General features: G+C 36.0%; 1 protein-coding gene across 3 annotated transcripts in view; it reads right to left on the bottom strand.

Moving 5' to 3' along the window:
- Positions 1-22,029, bottom strand: part of ANKRD28 (ankyrin repeat domain 28) — a 127,761-nt gene that overhangs the window by 26,583 nt on the left and 79,149 nt on the right. For all 3 annotated transcript variants that reach the window (XM_011933704.1, XM_011933703.1, XM_011933702.1), the window contains exons 9-17: positions 20,376-20,454; positions 19,328-19,442; positions 17,938-18,020; positions 17,012-17,075; positions 15,446-15,514; positions 13,698-13,838; positions 2,933-3,044; positions 1,996-2,022; positions 1,541-1,615 (exon numbers count right to left, since the gene is read on the bottom strand). In XM_011933704.1, coding sequence (XP_011789094.1) covers positions 1,541-1,615; positions 1,996-2,022; positions 2,933-3,044; positions 13,698-13,838; positions 15,446-15,514; positions 17,012-17,075; positions 17,938-18,020; positions 19,328-19,442; positions 20,376-20,454 — 765 coding nt within the window. The remainder of the gene's footprint in view (positions 1-1,540; positions 1,616-1,995; positions 2,023-2,932; positions 3,045-13,697; positions 13,839-15,445; positions 15,515-17,011; positions 17,076-17,937; positions 18,021-19,327; positions 19,443-20,375; positions 20,455-22,029) is intronic.

The following is a 22,029-nucleotide window of genomic DNA, read 5'->3' on the forward strand; positions in this document are numbered from 1 at the left end:
ACTGTACACTTAGAAATAGTTAAGAAGGTGTGTTTACGTTATGTTTTCTTTTTTCTACCATTACCACCATATACACATACAAAATCTCTGACAAAAAAATAGTAATTGTGAGAGGGGGAGAGAGAGAGAGAGAAAGACCAACCCACTGATCAATGTATAGCACATTGTTAATTTGCAAGCACAAAAAGAGAAACTTGCCAAATTGAAGGGTGGCGAGAATACAAATGAGAAATTTCTAAGGAAACATCATCATTAAACTGATAACTAAGTCCTAAAGACTGCAGAGCTTTGGGAGTCTTTAACATGCTACTTGTTGAACCACCGCAAGGGGGAAATAGTCTGGCACCTAGAAAGTGCTCAAGAAATAACAGTGAAATTATTATAATGAGAATGACGATGCTGCTGCTGCTGCTGCTAATGCTGCTCAGTCTTCATTTCTTTTCATCATCAATAGTAAAATGGCTATTTCTTCCATGCTGGCTTTGCCTTGTCAGACTTATTTACTATGCATGTCTGGGTGAGGTGACGGTGTTTCCAAGGACTCAAAGGGCAAAGAAGTAGAAAGCTTTAAGAACGCTTTCTTAGTTATTGAGAACATGACAGGAAGTATCACTGGGGAGAAACAGCAGAAAATTTAATGTATGTATGTCAGTGTTAAAACACATGCAAAGAGAATATTAAGATAAAAAATAATAGTACATATGAAAAGAAACATTCAAATGAATCACTGAACTTGTAGTGTTCCACACTGAATTAAGGATACATCCTTATAACCATTGTACTAAAAATCAGGGATCTCACAAACAGCTGGTGACAGTACCCCGGTGTCCTGATTCTCAAAGTACCCCACCTTCCCTACTCTAGTTTTGTTAGACAAAACTCTAACATGCTTTGTCTCAAAAATAAATTCTTTCAGTACAGAAAGCTAGATTAGGATCTACTTGAAATTTAAGGTAATAAATTCTCATTTGACTTAAAAAATTGTCACATTCTTCCCTAACCTTCTCCATTTAGTGATTGACACTGGAAAAAAATTTAGAGGAATCTTAAAGTGGAAGAGACATAACAGACAATGTAGCCAAATCCTATAGTGTGAGCAACCGAAGGACCAGTGAACACACAACCAGTCAGCACCCCAAGATCACAAAGTAAGCAAAACATTGTAGAAATACGACAGAATGTGTGTGTATACCATCTGCTTAGCCAACTTATAAGGCATTCCACTAGGGCAGCACATTTTAAAATTCACCATCACAGGCATATTTTCTGTATTTTCTCCCTTTCTCTCCCCAGAAGGCCCTGGGGAAAGCCTAAGGATCACTGTCTGTCCTTTTTTTTATTTTTTTCCCAAAGCAAGAAACAGAAAAAAACCCCAGCACATTAAATAGTTCTCTGAATTAAAGAAAGTTCTCAAACTTTTAATTCCATGATAACTATTACATGGACTAAAAGTTTATGGTACTAGTTTGAGTCAACACAAATAGGTATTAGATATTTTCAGTGAATCAGCCATGAAGTTGGCTATGAAGGCAGTACTCACAGCCAAGTGTAAAGGGCTTATTGTTGCTCTATTATCTGAATCACTCAGCATGTCTGTTCCTGAGGTTTCCATTAACTGAAAAAGAAGAGGCATTTTAAATGTCAGAAAGACATACTACAGCAATTATTCTCTCCCGCTCCCTCAGTTCAAATCCACTTTAGAGTGTTACTTGGCAACTCAGCAAACTTATAAAACATGATTATTATGAAAGTGTAGTAAGGAGCACAGACTAAGAGCTTTGAAGATAGGCTACAAACTAAGAGTTTGGGGGAAATGTTACTTAATTGCCACAAAGTAAACATCTTCCTTCCCTCTGTACACAAGATTTCTGTCACCATCTTTGCGCCTAATATGTAAAAACACTTTCAGCTTTAATGACAGCAAATAGATAAACATAACTGGTAGGAGGGAATTGAGTAATACTAATTGGTGGGAGGTAATTGACTAATACTTACAACATCTAGAGGAGTTTCACTTGCAATCTGAAATAAAGGTCAAAACAAAAATATTTAGCTTGGGAAGTATTCATCTATAGTAAGTCTCAACTTAGGGCTTTGCTAACTTTTACTCTAAACCTGTGGTTCATTTGGCTCCAAAAAACTAGATATTTTGAATAAACAATTTTATATCACAATAGACATCAAATCTATATACATAGGTCTAAAATTTTGGTGTGAAGATCCATAATAACGTAGGAAGACAGTTATTTTTGTAGCAGGGCTCTAAGTGCTATATTAAGTTGTCAACCTCCCTTTTCTTTTATATCTACTCTCCTTGAATTTTATTTCCCCTTGAAGGGAAGCGAAGTTCAACATAATTTATAAGGTAAGTCTAAATAAGAGAATCTTTAACCTAAAGTATCTGCTACACACATGAGTGTCTTTTCTTTGACTTTCCTTCTGGTTTGGTAAATCTGGGTGAATGGTGGTATTATATTCCAGAATCAGACCACAGTAGAAATAAAAACTTTCTTTGCAGAAGTGGAGTCTCCCTTATTAGGAGGGGTTGTGAAATAAATGTGCCTTTCAGAATTCCCTAAGTATATGGGGGAGATATTCCTTTTACAGGGACTTTTATTTCTCATGTAAGACACAGCTATAGTCTTTTAGAAACTTATGAGAAATATTTATTTACAGGGGCACGAGAACACTGTAGACATGAACATGGGGTAATCGCTAGCCCTCTTCAGAGACCTAATTTTCTCCTTTTTTAAAAGGAAAAGAGAATGAGATATATCTTACTAAAACAAGTATGAACCTAAGACGTATATAAATTCTGAAAATGTTAGAAAACAAAATGGAATTTGTTTCTTGATCCATTTATTCTCATTTCTGTTATATTATTAGCCTATAAACTCACATTAGGTCTTTCACAAGCATTCAGGAATCTTACCAGCTGAAGACATAGACGGTGACCATAAGCAGCTGAATAATGAACTGCATTGTATCCTTGCTTATCACGGATCCCTGGATTTGCATCATTTCTTAATAAGTATTCCAGGCACCTATATACAACAATAACATACTGAAAATTCTAAATCCTGCATATTAACCAATGATAAAAAAGAGTCTGAAATTAAAAACTGACAATTTTTCTTATACTTGAATAATATAAAAATCATAAATGTATTACACTATAAAAATCTATCATTTAAATAACATTGACTAAAGTATCATAAAAATGCAAATGAAACATTCATGAGAATCTTCTTGATTCAAAGTGGATACCTCAAAAGTCTGTCAGATGGCTTTTTTAATACATGAAGGCTCTTTTTTCCACAGTCTGTATCTATACCACCACCTAGTCTACTAAACAACGTTGGATAGGATTAAACTTTTGGTGGTGGTGAGTACATAATATTGGCAATATTACTATTTATCTATCTAGAACACAGAATAAGTAAATTTTTTATCATGAAGCTCAAGAAAGGATGTTAAACAAAACAAAACCCCAAGAAACCAAGGTCAGAACTCAATGAACCTGAATTAGAGGACTAAGAAGAGGTATATAAACAGAGTAAAATGGTAAGAAAGTATCCATAAGAGATACTTCATTTCATTTCTGTGATACTAAAATAAGAGGAAAATAATTTTAAAAAACACTATATGTAAAACCACTATGGAAAACCGTCCAGAGATTCCTTAAGGAATGAAAAGTAACACTACCATTTGATGCAGCAATCCCATTACTGGGTATCTACCCAGAGGAAAAGAAGTCATTATTTGAAAAAGGCACTGGCACACGTATGCTTACAGCATACAGTTCGCAACTGCAAAAATATGAAACCAGCCAATTTAGGCTATCTATGAACCAATGAGTGCGTAAAGAAAATGTGGTATAGATACACCATGGAATACTATTCAGACATAGAAAGGAACAAAGTAATAGCAGTCGCAGCAATCTGGAGTTGGAGATCATTATTCTAAGTGAAGTAATTTAGGGATGGAAAATGAATATCGTATGTTCTCACCCATAAGTGGGAGCTATGAGGAGATGCAAAGACACAAAAATGACAGAATGGACTTTGGGGACTCAGAGGGAAGAGTCCCCAAATTGTACCCAATATGTAGTCTTACATTACTCAGGTGACTGGTGCACCAAAATCTCTGAAATCATCAATAAAGAACTTATCTATGTAACCAAAAACCACCTGTTTCCCAATAACTATCAAAATAAAAATAAATTTAATTTTTTTTTTTGGTCATTTGTTCTGTTTATGTGATGGATTACGTTTATTGATTTGTGTATGCTGAACCAGCTTTGCATACCAGGTATGAAGCTGACTTGATTGTGGTGGATAAGCTTTTTGATATGCTGCTGGATTCAGTTTGCCAGTATTTTATTGAGGATTTTTGCATCGATGTTCATCGGGATATTGGCCTAAAATTCTCTTTTTTTGTTGTATCTCTGCCAGGCTTTGGTATCAGGATGATGCTGGCCTTATAAAATGAGTTAGGGAGGATTCCCTCTTTTTCTATTGTTGGGAATAGTTTCAGAAGGAATGCTCCAGCTCCTCTTTGTACCTCTGGTAGAATTCGGCTGTGAATCCATCTGGTCCTGGACTTTTTTTTTTGGTTGGTAGGCTATTAATTATTGCCTCAATTTCAGAGCCTGTTATTGGTCTATACACGATTCAACTTCTTCCTGGTTTAGTCTTGGGAGGGTGTATGTGTCCAGGAATTTATCCATTTCTTCTAGATTTTCTAGTTTATTTGTGTAGAGGTGTTTATATATTCTCTGATGGTGGTTTGTATTTCTGTGAGATTGGTGGTGATATCCCCTTTATGTGTCTATTTGAATCTTCTCTCTTTTCTTCTTCATTAGTCTTGCTAGTGGTCTATCTGATTATCTCAATAGATGCAGAAAACGCCTTCGACAAAATTCAACAGCCCTTCATGCTAAAAACTATCAATAAACTAGGTACCGATGGAACATATCTCAAAATAGTAAGAGCTATTTATGACAAACTCACAGCCAATATCATACTGAATGGGCAAAAACTGGAAGCATTCCCTTTGAAAACTGGCACAAGGATGCCCTCTCTCACCACTCCTATTCAACATAGTGTTGGAAGTTCTGGCCAGGGCAATCAGGCAAGAGAAAGAAAGAAAAGGTATTCAATTAGAAAAAGAGGAAGTCAAATTGTCTCTTTTTGCAGATGACATGACTGTGTATTTACAAAATCCCATCGTCTCAGGCCAAAATCTCCTTAAGCTGATAAGCAACTTCAGCAAAGTCTCAGGATACAAAATCAGTGTCCAAAAATCACAAGCATTCCTATACACCAATAATAGGCAGAGAGCCAAATCATGAGTGAACTCCCATTCACTATTACTACAAAGAGAATAAAATACCTAGGAATCCAACTAACAAGGGATGTGAAGGACCTCTTCAGGCAGAACTACAAATCACTGCTCAACGAAATAAAAGAGGACACAAATGGAAGAACATTCCAAGATCATGGAGAGGAAGAATCAATATTGTGAAAATGGTCATACTGCCCAAGGTAATTTATAGATTCAATGCTATCCCCATCAAGCTACCACTGATTTTCTTCACAGAATTGGAAAAAATTACTTTAAAATTCATATGGAACCAAAAAAGGGCCCGCGTTGCCAAGACAATCCTAAGCCAAAAGAACAAAGCTGGAGGCATCATGCTACCTGACTTCAAACTATACTACAAGGCTATAGTAACCAAAACAGCATGGTACTGGTATCAAAACAGATATATAGAGCAATGGAACAGAACAGAGGCCTCAGAAATAACACCACTACAAGCATCTGATCTTTGACAAACCTGACAAAAACTAGCAATGGGGAAAGGATTCCTTATTTAATAAATGGTGCTGGGAAAACTGGCTAGCCACACGTAGAAAGCTGAAACTGGATCCCTTCCTTACGCTGTATACAAAAATTAACTCAAGATGGATTAAAGACTTAAATGTAAGACCTAACACCATAAAAACCCTATTAGAAAACCTAGGGAATACCATTCAGGACACAGACATTGGCAAAGACTTCATGACTAAAACACCAAAAGCAATGGCAACAAAAGTCAAAATAGACAAATGGGATCTAATTAAACTAATGAGCTTCTGCACAGCAAAAGAAACTATCATCAGAGTGAACAGGCAATCTACAGAATAGGAGAAAATGTTTGCCATCTACCCATGTGACAAAGGGTTAATATCCAGAATCTAGAAAGAACTTAAATTCACAAGAAAAAAATAACCCCATCAAAAAGTGGGCAAAGGATATGAACAGACACTTCTCAAAAGATGACACTTATGCAGTCAAGAGACACACGAAAAAATGGTTATCATCACTGGTCATCAGATAAATGCAAATCAAAACCACAATGAGATACCATCTCACGCCAGTTAGAACGGCAATCATTAAAAAGTCAGGAAACAACAGATGCTGGTGAGGATGTGGAGAAACAGGAACTCTTTTATACTGTCGGTGGGAGTGTAAATTAGTTCAACCATTGTGGAAGACACTGTGGCAATTCCTCAAGGATCTAGAACTAGAAATATCATTTGACCCAGCAATCCCATTTCTGGGTATATGCCCAAAGGATTATAAAGTATCATGCTACTATAAAGACACATGCACACGTATGGTTATTGCGGCACTATTTGCAATAGCAAAGACTCAGAATCAACCCAAATATCCATCAATGACAGACTGGATTAAGAAAATGTGGCACATCTACACCATGGAAGACTATGCAGCCATAAAAAAGGATGAGTTCATGTCCTTTGCAGGGACATGGATGAAACTGGAAACCATTACTCTCAGCAAACTATCACAACATCAGAAAACCAAACACTGCATGTTCTCATTCATACATGGGAGTTGAACAATGAGAACACACGGACACAGGGAGGGGAACATCACACACCGGGGCCTGTCAGGGGCTGGGGGGCTGGGGGAGGGATAGCATTAGGAGAAATACGTAATGCAAATGATGAGTTGATGGGTACAGCAAACCACCATGGCACATGTATACCATGTAACAAACCTGCACGTTGAGCACATGAAAGTACAATGGCACACAAAAAAATTAATTAAAAAACATTATACAGGGCTGGGCTCAGGGGCTCATGCCTGTAATTCCAGCAGTTTGATAGGCTGAGGTGGGCAGATCACGAGGTCAAGAGATCGAGACCATCCAGGCCAACATGGTGAAACGTTGTCTCTACTAAAAATACAAAAATTAGCTGGACATGGTGGCGTGTGCCTGTAGTCCCGGCTACTTGGGAGGCTGAGGCAGGAGAATTGCTTGAACTTGTGAGGTGGAGGTTGCAGTAAGCCGAGATCACACCACTGCACTCCAGCCTGGTGACAGAGCAAGACTGCATCTCAAAAACAAACAAACAAAAAACAAACCCACCCCTGACACACAAAGAAACACAACAGTATATAGGCCATAATTTATAACTTTAATAAATTTTATTACGGCAAGAAAAAAAAAAAAAGCACTGAAAGAGAAATGAAAAAATTCTCCCTTAGTTTGGTACCAGTGATCTTGGGCCATAAAGGTGAAATAGCCTCTGTTTATTCATTTGATACATGGAGAAGCCAGCTAAATAATCTAAAGTCTATTCATGTTCAAATTCCAAGTCTATAATTATTCAGTGATAATTTGTTTGGTATTCAAATATGTCTACCAAAATATTAAACTACCTGGGGAAAAAAATTCTTTAAACAAATACTCCTTGTTAAAAGTTTCCAAAATCACACTGAAGTCACATAAAAACAAGTGAAAAGAAATTCTAAAGCAATGTAACTATCAGTAACTCTAGCTCACAAATATATGAGTCATTATTTCAATGCTAACACTTATTTCCTTAAATGCTGAATTTCTTAAAATGCTTTAGATCTCTTAGAAATCACTTTCAGAATCTTTATTGTAGTATCTTCAGTGGCAGCAAATATTTATCATTAAGTGCAATTTTGATATTTATGCACAGCTAATATTCTTTGGAGTCAAGCATAATAAAAAAAGAAGATTAAGCTAGGTGCAGTGGCTCATGCCTGTAATACCAGCACTTTGGGAGGCGGAGACGGGCAGATCACCTGAGGTCAGGAGTTCGAGACCAGCCTGACCAACAGGGAGAAACCCGTCTCTACTAAAAATACAAAATTAGCCAGGCGTGGTGGTGCATGCCTGTAATCCCAGTTGCTCAGGAGGCTGACGCAGGAGAATCACTTGAACCCAGGAGGCAGAGGTTGCAGTGAGCCAAAACTGTACCACTGCACTCCAGCCTGAGCAACAAGATAGAAACTCAGTCTCAAAGGTTAAAGTGGGTATCACTATGATAAAAACAAAACAAAACAAAACAAAACAAAACCAAAGTCTGGCTCTAAAGTAACAAGACTGGTGTTTTGTTTTGTCTTGTTTCACAAACTAGTTCTGAGGACATGTCAGGAAAAGCAAGCGTTTCAGTCAGTGTGTGAACTCTGTTTGTACATAGCCTTCGTTGGTGCCCAATTCAGAGGACAGTGCTCACTGGGATGTAGAAAAAGCCTGCAAGTCTGTAGGAATACTTTACAGGCAAAAACATTTCACCCAAGGGCATTTAAAAAAAAACAAAATTTAATCAAGTTCTCTAGATGTTGGTGATGAAATAGAAATGGTTCTCCCTTACTAAGACCTGAATACAAGACTTATTTTAATATAATTTCTTTTATTGGCATACCTTTCAGATTTTGCTAAACAATATAAATTTTCACAATCATTCTGGGTAAGCATTATCTCTAACAAATGAAAAAGATTACTGACACTAAGTTAAATGACTTTTCCCAAATCCTTTTGGCTAGAATATGGCAAATCAAGGACTAAACCACCTCAGGTCTTCTCTTTATCCATTGTTCTATGTTCCCACAAAGTTTTGGAACAGTGGTTAATCAGTTACAGTTATAAGTTAACTAGGTGCTTATAAAATACTGAATCACAAAATTACTTGATCTTGAAAATGTGGACTTCATTAGAGGATGGGGGTAGGAGAGTCTGTCTACTCTTTTTTCTGCTTGTACATTAACACATGCTCATTTTTTAAAACCCAGACAATTAAGAAATGAAGATTCTCTATAATCTATCCTCTGAAATAAAATATATACACAAAATCTGAAAAAATACTTAAAGCTAAACAATATTCTATTATAATTTTTTCCTCATTGTTAGGCAAATTAAATATCTTCATCCCCACTAACCACATAGGTTAAAATCAGAATGCATTTCAAATTATTTAAATTTATCCTACCACTAATGAACTCTACCACTTTGAGTTCTGATGCAAGTTCAGACTGATTCAAGTTCATGTGTCCCATGGCTGGTCAGAGCCCTGGGTAAGGACCACTCAGCCAGGAAAACAGATGTGGTGGTGTCACTCCCAGAGGACTTCCCTCCTCTCTACTCTTCCCATGGCATACAACAGTTCTTATCACCCCCCACAACGCCACCTCGGCCCAAAAAATCAGTTTTCAAAAATACAACTAACCTTTATCGGAAGATTAGGATGTGTCAGAACTGCTCCAAGCAATTAATGTATACTAAACCATTTTAAACTCTACATAGTCGTGACTGAGTTTCGACTATTATCTCCATTTCACAGATGAAATAGGCACAGAGAGGTTAAGTAATTTGCCGAAGGTACCACAATAAAAGGCAGAGCTAGTATCAAACATTGCTCTTACATACATACACACAATAAGCTTTACAAGGTTGTTGAATGTAAGTCACATACAAAAGGCAAATATATCTTCTATATACCAACATAAAAAACATTTAAAGACTGATTTTAGTAATAAAAAATATCAGATACATAGGAATAAATCTCAGCATTACAAAACCTCTACACACAAAAAAATGCATGATCCCATTTTTATGAAGCTTGAAAACAGACAAAAATAAATTGCCATTAGAAGTCAAAATGTAGCCCCATTTCCTAAGAGTGTTGCTATGGTCTAAATGTTTGTGTCTCCCCACACCCACTCACATGCTGAAATTCCAACCTCAAGGTGATGTTATTAGGAGGTGGGGCCTTTAGGGGGTGATTAGGTCAAGAGGGCAGAGCCCTCCCTCATGAATGGGATTAGTGTCCTTACAAATAAGGCCCAAAAGAGCTCTTTCACTCCTACCATGTGAGGATATGGCAAGAATATGCCCTCAAAGAGGAAGTGGGTCTTCTCCAGACACTGAATCTGCCAGTGCCTTGATATTCTTGACTTCTCAGCTTCCATAACTGTGAGAAATAAAATTTCTGTCGTTTACAAGCCACCCAGTTTTTGGTATTTTGTTATAGCAGTCCAAACACACTAAGAGAATTGTTACTGTGAAGTTACGATGTTGCTGAAACAAATATCTAAAATGTGGAAGAGGTTTTGGAACTGGGTAATGGATAGAAGATGGAAGAGTTATGAGGTGCAGGCTAGAGATAATCCATAAAATATTTTAAAAAATTATATATGATATAGAAAAGACTTTATAACATATACCAGGGCTTCAACTTTGATTAAGGCTGTGAGGAACAAAAAATGATCTACATACACATACAGCAATACAACTGTTGATGGTGGTTATCTCAGGAGAGCTGGTATGAGGGGAATTTCTTCCTTATAATCAGGAAAAACAGCCCTCCAGCTTCCCTTCTCTTATATACCTACGACACACAGGTGTGGAGAAGACCCACATGACATCCTGCTCAAAGATAACCCTATACGTCTTTGCAATAGGCAAATATATTTATTAATATTTCACATATTTAATATGTTTATTGCGATAGTAGCCATATATTTGTTTGCTGGATTCTTACGTGATGTAAAATAAAGACACTTCAGAGGACTTGCTGAATGACTGTCTACCAAGAACGCAGGCATCAGGACAATGGGGGTGACTAGCAGAATGACTAGAATGAGTCAGGGAAGATTTCATGTATTTTTCCAATTATTCACTCAAAGTGAGGACGAAGGGATATAAGGCAGAGCAGAATTGTAATTACTGTATGTCAGTCCTAAACAGCAAAACACCAATGTCAGATTGTTAAAAATTCCAAAGTATAAACAACAACTTTTCCTGGGGAGCTTTAAATTAGAAACTGTGATGCTGACAGGGGATTAGCTAAAAAACAAAACAAAACAAAAAAACACTTAAAAAACAAATAAGCAAACATACATTACTGAATAATAGCAATCAGAAGCTCTGAGGAATCTGTCTCTTCTTTTAGAAAATATTTCATTCTTGCTTTGGCAAAATGAATGAATTATGGCTGATTCTCTTATTAAGCTATTCCTGGGAATACAATTACAACTAGGTAAAATTATACCCAATTTAAGAAAAATATTTCTTACAATTTAAGAAAAAATAAATCCTTTAATGCCACTGTTTAAGCCTCCAAAACAATCACTTATTAAAAGGATGTCTCTGGTATCCCAGAAAAATTACTGTGGCTTATATTTTCCACAAGGCTCCCACAGAACAAATCATTGAATCAATAAATGATGACATTCGACAGGCTCTCTGGGATTTTGATACTTAATAAAGACAGGAAACAGAGGCTCCCATTAACAGTGTTAGATTATGCAGTCTCTTTTAGTTTTCCCAGCAACTCTAACAGGGAGGTTTCATTTTCCTTCTACGAATAAAGAATATTTTGGCTTAGCAATTACTTGCTCATGCTCAAATGGTACACAGTATGGAGACTCCAAGATTTAAATTGGGTCTTTCTGATCCCAAGGCTCATGTTCTTTCCAGTATATCAAACTGTTTAGTGTACACACTGAGGATTAAATATTTAAATAATAAAAGTCACTGCCTACTTGCTCAAAACAGTTTATATTCAGTGAGAAAACTAGTGATTTTAGTACTAGTACCCTTCTATAGGAAAAGTAGATTGGCTTACAATGAAACCACAGATCTCCAACACTATATGTTATTCCTTTGTAGTTTTGTGTGTGTGTGTATCCAGGTTTAGTGCATTTGTCTAAGGGCAGAAGGATCAAAGTGTAATCTTTTTTGGGGGGAAGGAATGTGGGAGACAATCTCTCAGTGGAATCTTGATCATAACGAGCTGCACCCAATATCTAGTCTGTGGAAGTAGTGGTAAAGGACTACAGATGGTGATAAAAGGTATAACTTATTTTAAACAAATCTATACATCAAACCATGAAATTATAAAACTGATAAATTAGGGATAATCTACTTATCCAAGTTTACCAAAGATTTTTCTGATTTATAGTCTTTATCATAGATTTTATTTAAATAGCTGCTATCTAAAAACATACTTTATATTCTTGCAAATAAAGTACACATTATCTTGCCTTTAAGATTAGAATTTTAGGCTGGGCACAGTGGCTCACTCCTGTAATCCCAGCTTTTTGGAAGGCCAAGGTGGGTGGATCACTTGAGGTCAGAAGTTTGAGACCAGCCTGGCCAACATGGTGAATCTGTCTCTACTAAAAATACAAAAATTAGCCAGGCATGGTGGTGGGCTCCTGTAGTCCCAGCTACTTGGGAGGCTGAGGCAGGAGAATTGCTTGAACCTGGAAGGTGGAAGTTGCAGTGAGCTGCGATTGCACCACTGCATTCCAGCCCGGGGGACAAAGCAAGATTCCATCTCAACAAACAAACAAACAACAAACCAAGCCAAAAACAACAAAAAAACCCCACAAAAACTAAAAAAATCCTAGAATTTCAGCCACAATCCAACACAAAAAAAGTTACTTATAAAAGTTGTTTTGAAATTAAAGAGTTTATACTAAATTAACATTTGTGAAGAATCGAATTATGCTTCTTATTTTGAGGGTAAAAAGTAAATGTTAAAAACTGAATAATTCTATGTTATATGAACTACATTTTATACATCTTTCCCCAGAAATCATTACTTATTTTTACTTTTCACTGACCCATACCATTGGGAATTACCAGACACTGAAAATCTTTTCTGTTTTCAATGAGTTTATTTTCTTCCAAGAAAAAAAAAAAAAATACGTATCAAGATAGATAGGTCTATCAAGATAGATAGGTCTGGTAACTTCAGGTGAATATTATTCTTATGAAAGTTTATGCATCTTTTATTCTTGTTTTCACTTATTCATTCTTGGCCAACATTTACTTATTCTGTCATCTAATTTGCTTATTTAAGCAACATGTAGTACCTACTACGTGCCAGATTCTGCCAGTTCAATTACTACCTTTTGGACACCAATTTACAAGGGTTCCTTGCAAACCTGAACTGTCTACCTCTGAAGGATACCTGTATTCCAATGTCTACCCAGTCTTCTGATGACATTACTCATATACCTCCTCTCTCCCTTTCCCCATGATACAGTCATGGCTGTAGCCTCTGAGAAGTCAGGTGGAAAAAAACATAAAAGTGATATTAAGATGCTCTTTTGGCAGGCAGGACAAAAAGGGACCTTTATCTTTCTTCCACCAGATCAGCTAGTAAGGCCGGTGCTGAGAATAGGTAGTAATAACTATGATTTAGCAATAACTATGAAACCAATTTATTTCCCAAAATAGACATAGGGCAAAGATAATCAACCAAAAATACAAAGAGGAAATACAAATTTGCAACAAAAACATCCCTGCGGAAGATGCCAGTTTATAGAAATAATTGATCCTCTACTCTCACTCATATGGTACTTACTTGCCATCTGTGTCTGATGTAGCTGCATAGTGCAGGGGTGTGCAGCCTCTTTCATCAAGGTCATTCACACTTGCTCCTGATCCCACAAGAGCAAACAGGCACTGGTAATTGCAGTTGGCAGCAGCGTAGTGCAGTGGAGATCTTTTGTGCCCAAGTTAATACAAGGAAGATAAAAGCAAGAGACATAACTAGTAAACAAAAGCATAGCTGACTCTTACTCCTCCCAGTTACAAATACTGTATTTACAATGAGACTTAGACTGCCATATACTAAGTCTTGTGGAGGGCTGGACATAAAGCTAGAAGAAGAAAGCAAGGTGGCAGAGAACCTTTAAGTATATGAAATAAGATGAAAATGCAGTTATTTCATCGCCTCCAGGCAGTAGCAGCAATCCCAGTCCCAGTCCTTTGAGTGACTTTCAAATAACCTTCATATTCTGCTCAGAAATGTGAAAACTTTCATTTTAAGAAAGTTTCCCCTACATTAATAAAAATGTTCCACAGTACGGAGGTAGCAACTTCTATCCATGTCTAGAAGAGGAACAAAGGGTAAGAGAAAAAATAGAAGAAACATTCAAAAAAATATAATTAACCCTGAATTACTTTCAACCCTCTAAACTCAAAATATTTTTCAGAAGCCCTCTCTGTTATTTGTAGTATAGAATGCCTGAAGTACTAAACATTAATATAAACTGGATTAAAGTATAATTATAAAAGCAAATTAGCTATAAAAATATTGCATTCCAAAGCCAAACAAAGTGATTTTTTTATTTTTGTGGGTCATTAGTTCTTTCCATTAGGAGGCTTATGAGAGCAGTCTGTTCTTCAAAGTAATTATGGTTTCAAATAGTTTTTATTTTCTTCTATTCATTTCTGATTTCCTATCATGCATAGTTCTTTTTACTTCTCTTCTGCACTGGTTCTATCACATGCATTGACATATATTCACACATTTTCTTCTGACATACACCCTTCCCTCTCATACACCTTGCTATGTATAATTCTCAAACTGTTGACCCACATAGTTTTGCTTATACTGTCATCTCTTTCAAACCAATTCCAACTGCCTTCAATTCTTTCCCATATGGTTCTAATGAACTCTGTTGTCAATTCCTACTCTAAGTAACTTAACAGTAGTTTGAAATACTGCTACCACAAATTCTTAACAATGAGGCCTGCTGAATGACTACAAAGACTGTCATTTCACAGCTGCCTTCCTGTTGTGAAATACTTAGTGGGATGTGTGGATATATGTGTGTGTGAGATTTATATAGAAAAGGAGAAAGAAAAATTATACGTATATATTTATAACCTATTTCCTCCCTCTTACTACTGTTCTGGAACAAGATATGGGCAGTAGAATCCCTCACAAAGAAACGACTTGAAGAAAGGAGAACTGTATCATTATTTTCTAGGTATTGTGAGTTTCTTGAAAAAAACACAGGTTCTATGGGGCTTTACATTTCCATAGCCATAATATTGGATGGAGAGGAGTGATATCAAGTATAGAGGCATTTACAAGGCCAAGGCTGTGGTTGGTAGGCTAGGGCTGTGGTAGGAACTCAAGAAGAAAACTGTGGGTGAAAACAAGTATTTGGAAGTTATTGACTTTAGCTGGGACTCTCAATGAATCATGACCACAATGTACAAGATGCTAAATTGTTCAGTTAATTTTCAGAAGCCAGTCAGAAGGTCAATCAAGTTATTAAGTAAAAATAGGCTCCATAAAGAAACTATATCATACCCTACCTCCCAAATTTGTCCTTTTTATTAAAGTCTGCACCAGTATTCAGCAGAAGGTTTAGGCACTCCAAATTCCTATTGAGAGAAAACAGTTAGAAAACTTAATTGACAGTGATTTTATAATGAAATTGTTAGGTTTAAAGAAGCATGAAAGCATGTTTTTATATGAAGATAAATGTGACAAAAATGACATGATTTATATTCTATGAAGAATAAAACATTAAAATTCATCTTATCTAGAATTTAGAAAGTTATATACTTACATATTGGCACACTGAGGAAATAACACACGATTCTTGTTGTCATTGTTTAAAAGGAAGATCACATTTGCAAAAGACACTCTGAGGAGGCTTTAGGAAACAATATGCTTATAGGTTTTTTTTTTTTCTTGAGACAGAGCCTCACTCTATAGTTCAGGCTAGAGTCCAGAGGTGCACTCATAGCTAATGGCAGCCTTCAACTCCTGGACATAAGCGATCCTGCAAGCCTCAGCCTCCTAAGTAGTTAAGCTTACAGCTGTGAGCCACTGCATGAGTCCGGTGGGCTTTCCCTTATCTTTTCCTATACTATGACTGTTTACCTATATGTATCTTTAGTTAATATTGGAGGAAAAGATATAACTTAAGTATTTCTATAATTTAATTGTATAAACCTCAACATCAAATTACTACGTTACAATGAAAACTGTAACTGTCAAGCAATCAGACACTCAAGTCTGTTGTCCCTCTCTCTCCAGGCAAGTTACAAGGAAGATAGGTTTTAACTGGAAGGTTCTCTGGTGACCTTGGAAGAACAAGGAAACCAGTCACATGCTCACAATCCATCTCTACAACTTAGACTGTGCTGGTGTACTCTCGGTTCAACGTACTTGTCCTCTGAAATCACTGAAAAATTTTAAGGAATTATCACTGAAAATAAAGTTTTTGCAAAATGTCCTTTTGAGAAATCATGAATTAAATGGCTTATCACAGATCTAAATTATCAGAAGCATTAGATAAGAAGCATGTTCCAGGGACCATGAGTTTTAGCTGAAGTTTGTTGCTCATTTGAACCAACTGCCTAATTTTCCCTGGTGGTACTATTTAAAAACTTAGTCCAAAATCTTCCAATCTCAAACTTTCCTCTTCCTAGTAGAGGTAAGACACAGCACAAAATGAACATTTTTTTCCGGAAAAAAAAAAAAAACAACAAAATTTAAAACAAATCTACTCAGAGAGTACTTGTTTATTTAGAATATTCCCAGTATTTTGATGTTCTCATCTGAGAACATACTTTTTAAAGAAACAACTTTATTAGATTTTTTTCACTTATCCAGGAATTATGTTCTTTTATAGAAGGCAGTATTTCCTTTTGTAGGTTTATTCTCTCTCTCTCTCACTCATAACCTACAACTTGGCTGGAATAAGATGAAAAAACGTATTCTGCCACCCTGGACCTTTTTTCGCAAACAACTCCTGTTTTGTTTTCTATTTTCTGGTAGCCCAGAATTAATACAAAAGGAACAAAGATAAGAGAAAACCTGCCAAGACCAGCTATCTTTTTCTTAAAGAAATAAAAATACTATTAACATACCCTCCAGCTGCAGCTGCATGTAGACAAGTCCTGCCAAAATCATCTGGGGTATCTATATCAAATCCTACAAGAATGAATACATCTTATTTATAACAGACATATTATTTTACACTAAAGAATTATGTCATGAAATGTCAAGAATCACATCCTCCCCTTTAATCCCAAACAAAACTATGGGTTCTGAAGTACTAGGGTGCCTGTTTAAAAGCAATAGGATACAATGGAGTATTATTTAGCAATAAAAAGAAATAAAGTACTGATACTGATACATGAATAACCCTTGAGAACATTATATTAAGTGAAACAAGCCAGTCACAGAAGATCACATGTCGGTTGAGTCAATTTATAGGAACTGTTCAGAACAGGCAAATTTTATAGAGATGGAAAGTAGATTAGTGGTTGCCTAGAGCTGAGGGAAAAAAGAAATGGAGATTAACTGCTAATGGTCTTTCTTTAACAGGGGATGAAGAGGTTTTTTTGTATTTTTTTTTGAGACAGAGTCTCACTCTGTCTCCTAGGCTGGTGTGTGCAGTGGCGCAATCTCGGCTTACTGTAACCTCTGCCTCCTGGGTTCAAGCGATTCTCCTGCCTCAGCCTCCCAAGTATCTGGGATTACAGGTGCTTGCCACCATGCCCAGTTAATTTTCGTATTTTTTTTTAGTAGAGATGGGCTTTCACCATGTTGGCCAGGCTGGTCTTGAACTCCTGACCTCAAGTGATCTACCTGCCTCGGCCTCCCAAAGTGCTGGGATTACAGGCATGAGCCACCGTGCTAGGCCTGAACCCAACATCTTCTAAAAGAGGTTATTAAATTATCCATACTGGACCCATCTGAATGTAATTTTTAAAAAGAAGGATAAAGAGACCGTCTTAAAATTTTGAGGGGTTTGAGGAGACATACAAAAGTCTGCAAAGGTTGCCCTTACCTGAAGAAAGAAGTTTTCTGCAGCAATCTGAAAAGCCGCTTAAGGCTGCCAAATGGAGGGGGAACATTCCATGTATGCCACGCCTAAAGTTAATAGAACAGGACAGTATCTTCATTTTAATACAAGAAAAATACAATCAGTTAAATACATTACAAAAAGACCACTTAAGTGAAAGATAACTAAGAGTCAAAATGTCTAACACTTTGGAGAGTAATTTGGCTAAAGGTTGATGGTGGGCATAACTTATTACCCAGCTATTTCTCTCCAAAAGTCGGGTTTTCCACCTTCAACACTACTGTCATTATGGACTTTGCTGCGGAAACATGAGAAGTCATTCTGTGCATGCAGGCTTATAGGCTGTTCAGCAGCATCCCTGGGCTCTACCCAATGGATGTCATTAACATTAACACCTTCCTCCCCAAATTGTGACAACCAAAAATATATCTAGACATTTGCTTAGAGAGTAAAATTCACTACCCTGTCACTCCACCTTTGAAACATTTCCATAATGCAATATGTTCAAGAATATTTATTGCAGTAATTCTGTAATAGTGAAAAACTATAAGCAACTTGTATCTGCAAATAAGGAGAATGAATATACTGTGAAATCTTTATCTGATAATTCTATAAAATAAATGAACTAGAGCAACTTGTACAGATGTGGAAAAAGGCCCTCATTTGTATTTAGATGGCTAAATCAACAAGCTCACGTAATTTTATTGGAAAAAGTTACAAAACAGATAGGTGCAGTACCACACCATTACAGAAAGTAAAAAAGATTTACAATTTGTTAATGAACACATGTAAATGTGATACAAAGAATGATAAACATAAATTTAAGTATAGTGTTTCTTGCAGAGCATTAACAGGAGGACTCATCTTTCAAACAAAATATTACAATGGGAACTTTAATATATAAAATAAATACAAGTAAACTGTTCTGACAAAAATGGGGGCGGGGGTAAGAAATCCTTTGTAGGATTCCAAGGAATCCCTGAACTTGGCACAGCACAGCCTGAAAACTATTATCTACAGATAGTATTTGGATGAAAAAAAAGCAGTTGGCACATACAGCTTTCCAGGACTTTTAAGTACATCTAGGTTAAAAATAAAGAGATCACAAACATTAACAGCTCTGATCAAAACTGCATTATTACTCAAAGTGAGAAAGAACTGGGTCTGTAAGACACATAAAAATACACTGGCTTACCGAATGAAATTGTATTTAAACATTTTAACCTACCACTTTGTCAATACAAAAGAAAGTTCAAGAAATTAATACAATATTGAGGATAAAATCTACATTTCCACCTGAAATATCTAGAAAACTGCAGTTCACTTCCCTTTATGCTTGCCTGCGTCAGTTATCAACACCTCAGCAAGTACTTACTTTGCCGTGTCAGCACCACTTGTAATAAGAGTGTTGATCAGCAGCTCATGGCCATACCGTGCAGCTATGTGCAGAGGAGTATTTCCATTCTTATCCTCACAGTCGATTACAGCTCCTGCAATACAGGACTTACTGTCAGACATTGGACCATATAAAGATCAAATCAAATCTACTACATGAAAAGTAATAAAAAATGCTATTCACATACAAACTAATAGACATAGCAATTTTAACTAGATTTCATTCATAGCTCATTTATCAGGCCAGGCAATGGATTTACAGCTTTTATACTTAAAGCAATTGTGTGAATTAAGCATAAGATTTCAGTAGATTTTTAAACTGACAAGAGGGTTCTGGGGTCCAATAACTCTGGAAACTACTGTATTAAAACAAAATTAAACACGTTTCTTTAGAGCAATACTTCAGAGCTTTAATGTGCATTCTCTTTGTCATCAAGACTACATGCAATGCTTCAAAAAGTATTGGATCATGAACCTATTTCAACTTTTCCCCTGCAAGACTATAGCACCTACTATCTTGAGGATAAGTTTCTTGGAATATGCCTTGGAAAACACTGATTTAAAGTAATATACCTAAAAGTTCTTTTGATTTAAAAGTTTAGCTTGCCTGATATTAATTTAAACACAAAAGAATACAAACTCAGGAAATTACAATCCTGAAAACAGTCGCAGATACTCAACAGGGGAAAATGATAAATGTATAATGTATATGCAAGTATACACATTAATATATAATACAAATTATGGTAGAAAGTAATTTTCTATTTAGCAATACTGAAAAAAGCTAATACTAACTGCTGAAGAAATAAAATAATTCAGGGAACCAAAACAAAAAACCAAAAGTACGAAAGGTACAGCTACATGGTATTTTACACTCTTTAATATTTTATTTTCATGAGCTCTGAAATCATATATTAAAGATACACAAACTGCGATGACAATTTCTCAATACCATTCATTTGGTGGATGTTTTTACTACATTTAAGAAAACAAAACAAAACAAAAAAAAAACCAGAAATACTTTTTACCACTCTGGATAATGGTTTGTGATCGGGAGAATCTACCGTGGAGAGCAGTCATGTGTAGTGGGGTTTTCCCATCTTTACTCTGGGGGAAAAAAAAAAATTACTCACTCTACTATATCCATAATATGTAATCCTTAGTCCTACTTTGAATACCCTCTTGCATCTTTATTTTTATAACTATTATACAAGAATTAAGTTTAACTGAGGCCTATGGAGGTAAAACAGCTGTTTAAAATTAGGAATTAATTTTTTTAGCATGTGTATCATAAAACACAAATATACAAAAATTCCATGCTTACAGTATAAACATTGGGAGTGGGACAGTAAGGATGTGTCTCCCAAGTTTCAGATTCAATATTTCACATTGCTCCAATATTTCCATTCAAAGAAATTCCGAGTCCCTCCTCGACCAAGTAAAAGTGAGTATTAGAATTAACTTTGTGAATTTGTGTGGATACATTAAAAAAAAAAAAAAAACAAGTAATTTCAGCCACTATAATTAAAACACTTCATATATTTGTTTATAGTTATATGTACTAAATATTTTCTCAAATCACTTAAAATAATAACTCAGACTGGCTGCACACATATATATTTCATGTAGAAGTTCTAAAGGAGTTCCAAATATGAACAAAAACAATCCCTGATTTAGGTTATCTTTTCTTCTGATTAGGTGGTGTCGTTTCTTTTCTAAAATATTTCAGTTAACCAAAACATACATGTTACCAATGCAAAAGAAATAAACTACTTAGCAGCTTCCTAAACTCACAGCAACATTCAGCATGCCTTCTGTGTAGGTACTAAAATGGAAATGTCACAAGTATCCTAAGTTTATGCTAACACAGTACAATGCAGATATTCTTTAAAAATCCTCATGTCATTATAATAATAATTAGAACATCCTAAGTATCTACTTAAGTGTTTGATTCCATAATATGAATTTTTCAAGTAAACAAGCCATCCGATTGGCAAGCAATTTTAGAGAAGTTCTAATCTTTTGGAGGCAGTATGAGAAAGGAAGGAAAAGAGGAGAGAGGATGCATGCATGCACAGGTTCTGGAGTCAGAATAACCTAAGCGTGAATCCCAGATATCCTACTTACCACAACCAAGATTTTAGACAAGTTGCCTAACTTCTTTGTGCCTTCACTTCCTCAACTGAAAATGAGGATAATACCATCTACATCTCATTGGTCTACTGTACAGAGTAAATACAATAATCTTTGTAAAACACTCAGAAGCACATTAGTGCTTCTCAGGATATATTTGTTTTATCATTATTTTTTAATGTACCAGTTGTTATTCGTTCAACCAGAAAAAAAAAAAAAAAGGGCAAAAAAGCATCTTGGCAGAAGGATTCTGTCTTTCCAAAATGTTCCAGATAGGATATATCCTAATTTTTATTGTTAATATTTTAGCTACAGCCCTTTTATTTCTTTTCTTTTTTTTTTTTTTTTTTTTTGAGACTTACTCTGTTGCCCAGGCTGGAGTGCAGTGCGATCTCAGCTCACTGCAAGCTCTGACTCCCGGGTTCAAGTGATTCTCCTGCCTCAGCCTCCCGAGTAGCTGGTGTGCGCCACCATGCCCAGCTAATTTCTGTATTTTAGTAGAGATGGGGTTTCACCATGTTGGGCAGGCTTGTCTTGAACTCAAGATCT

Source organism: Colobus angolensis, unplaced genomic scaffold, assembly GCF_000951035.1.
Source record: "Colobus angolensis palliatus isolate OR3802 unplaced genomic scaffold, Cang.pa_1.0 Scaffold129, whole genome shotgun sequence".
In the NCBI taxonomy this organism is placed as follows: Eukaryota; Metazoa; Chordata; class Mammalia; order Primates; family Cercopithecidae; genus Colobus; species Colobus angolensis.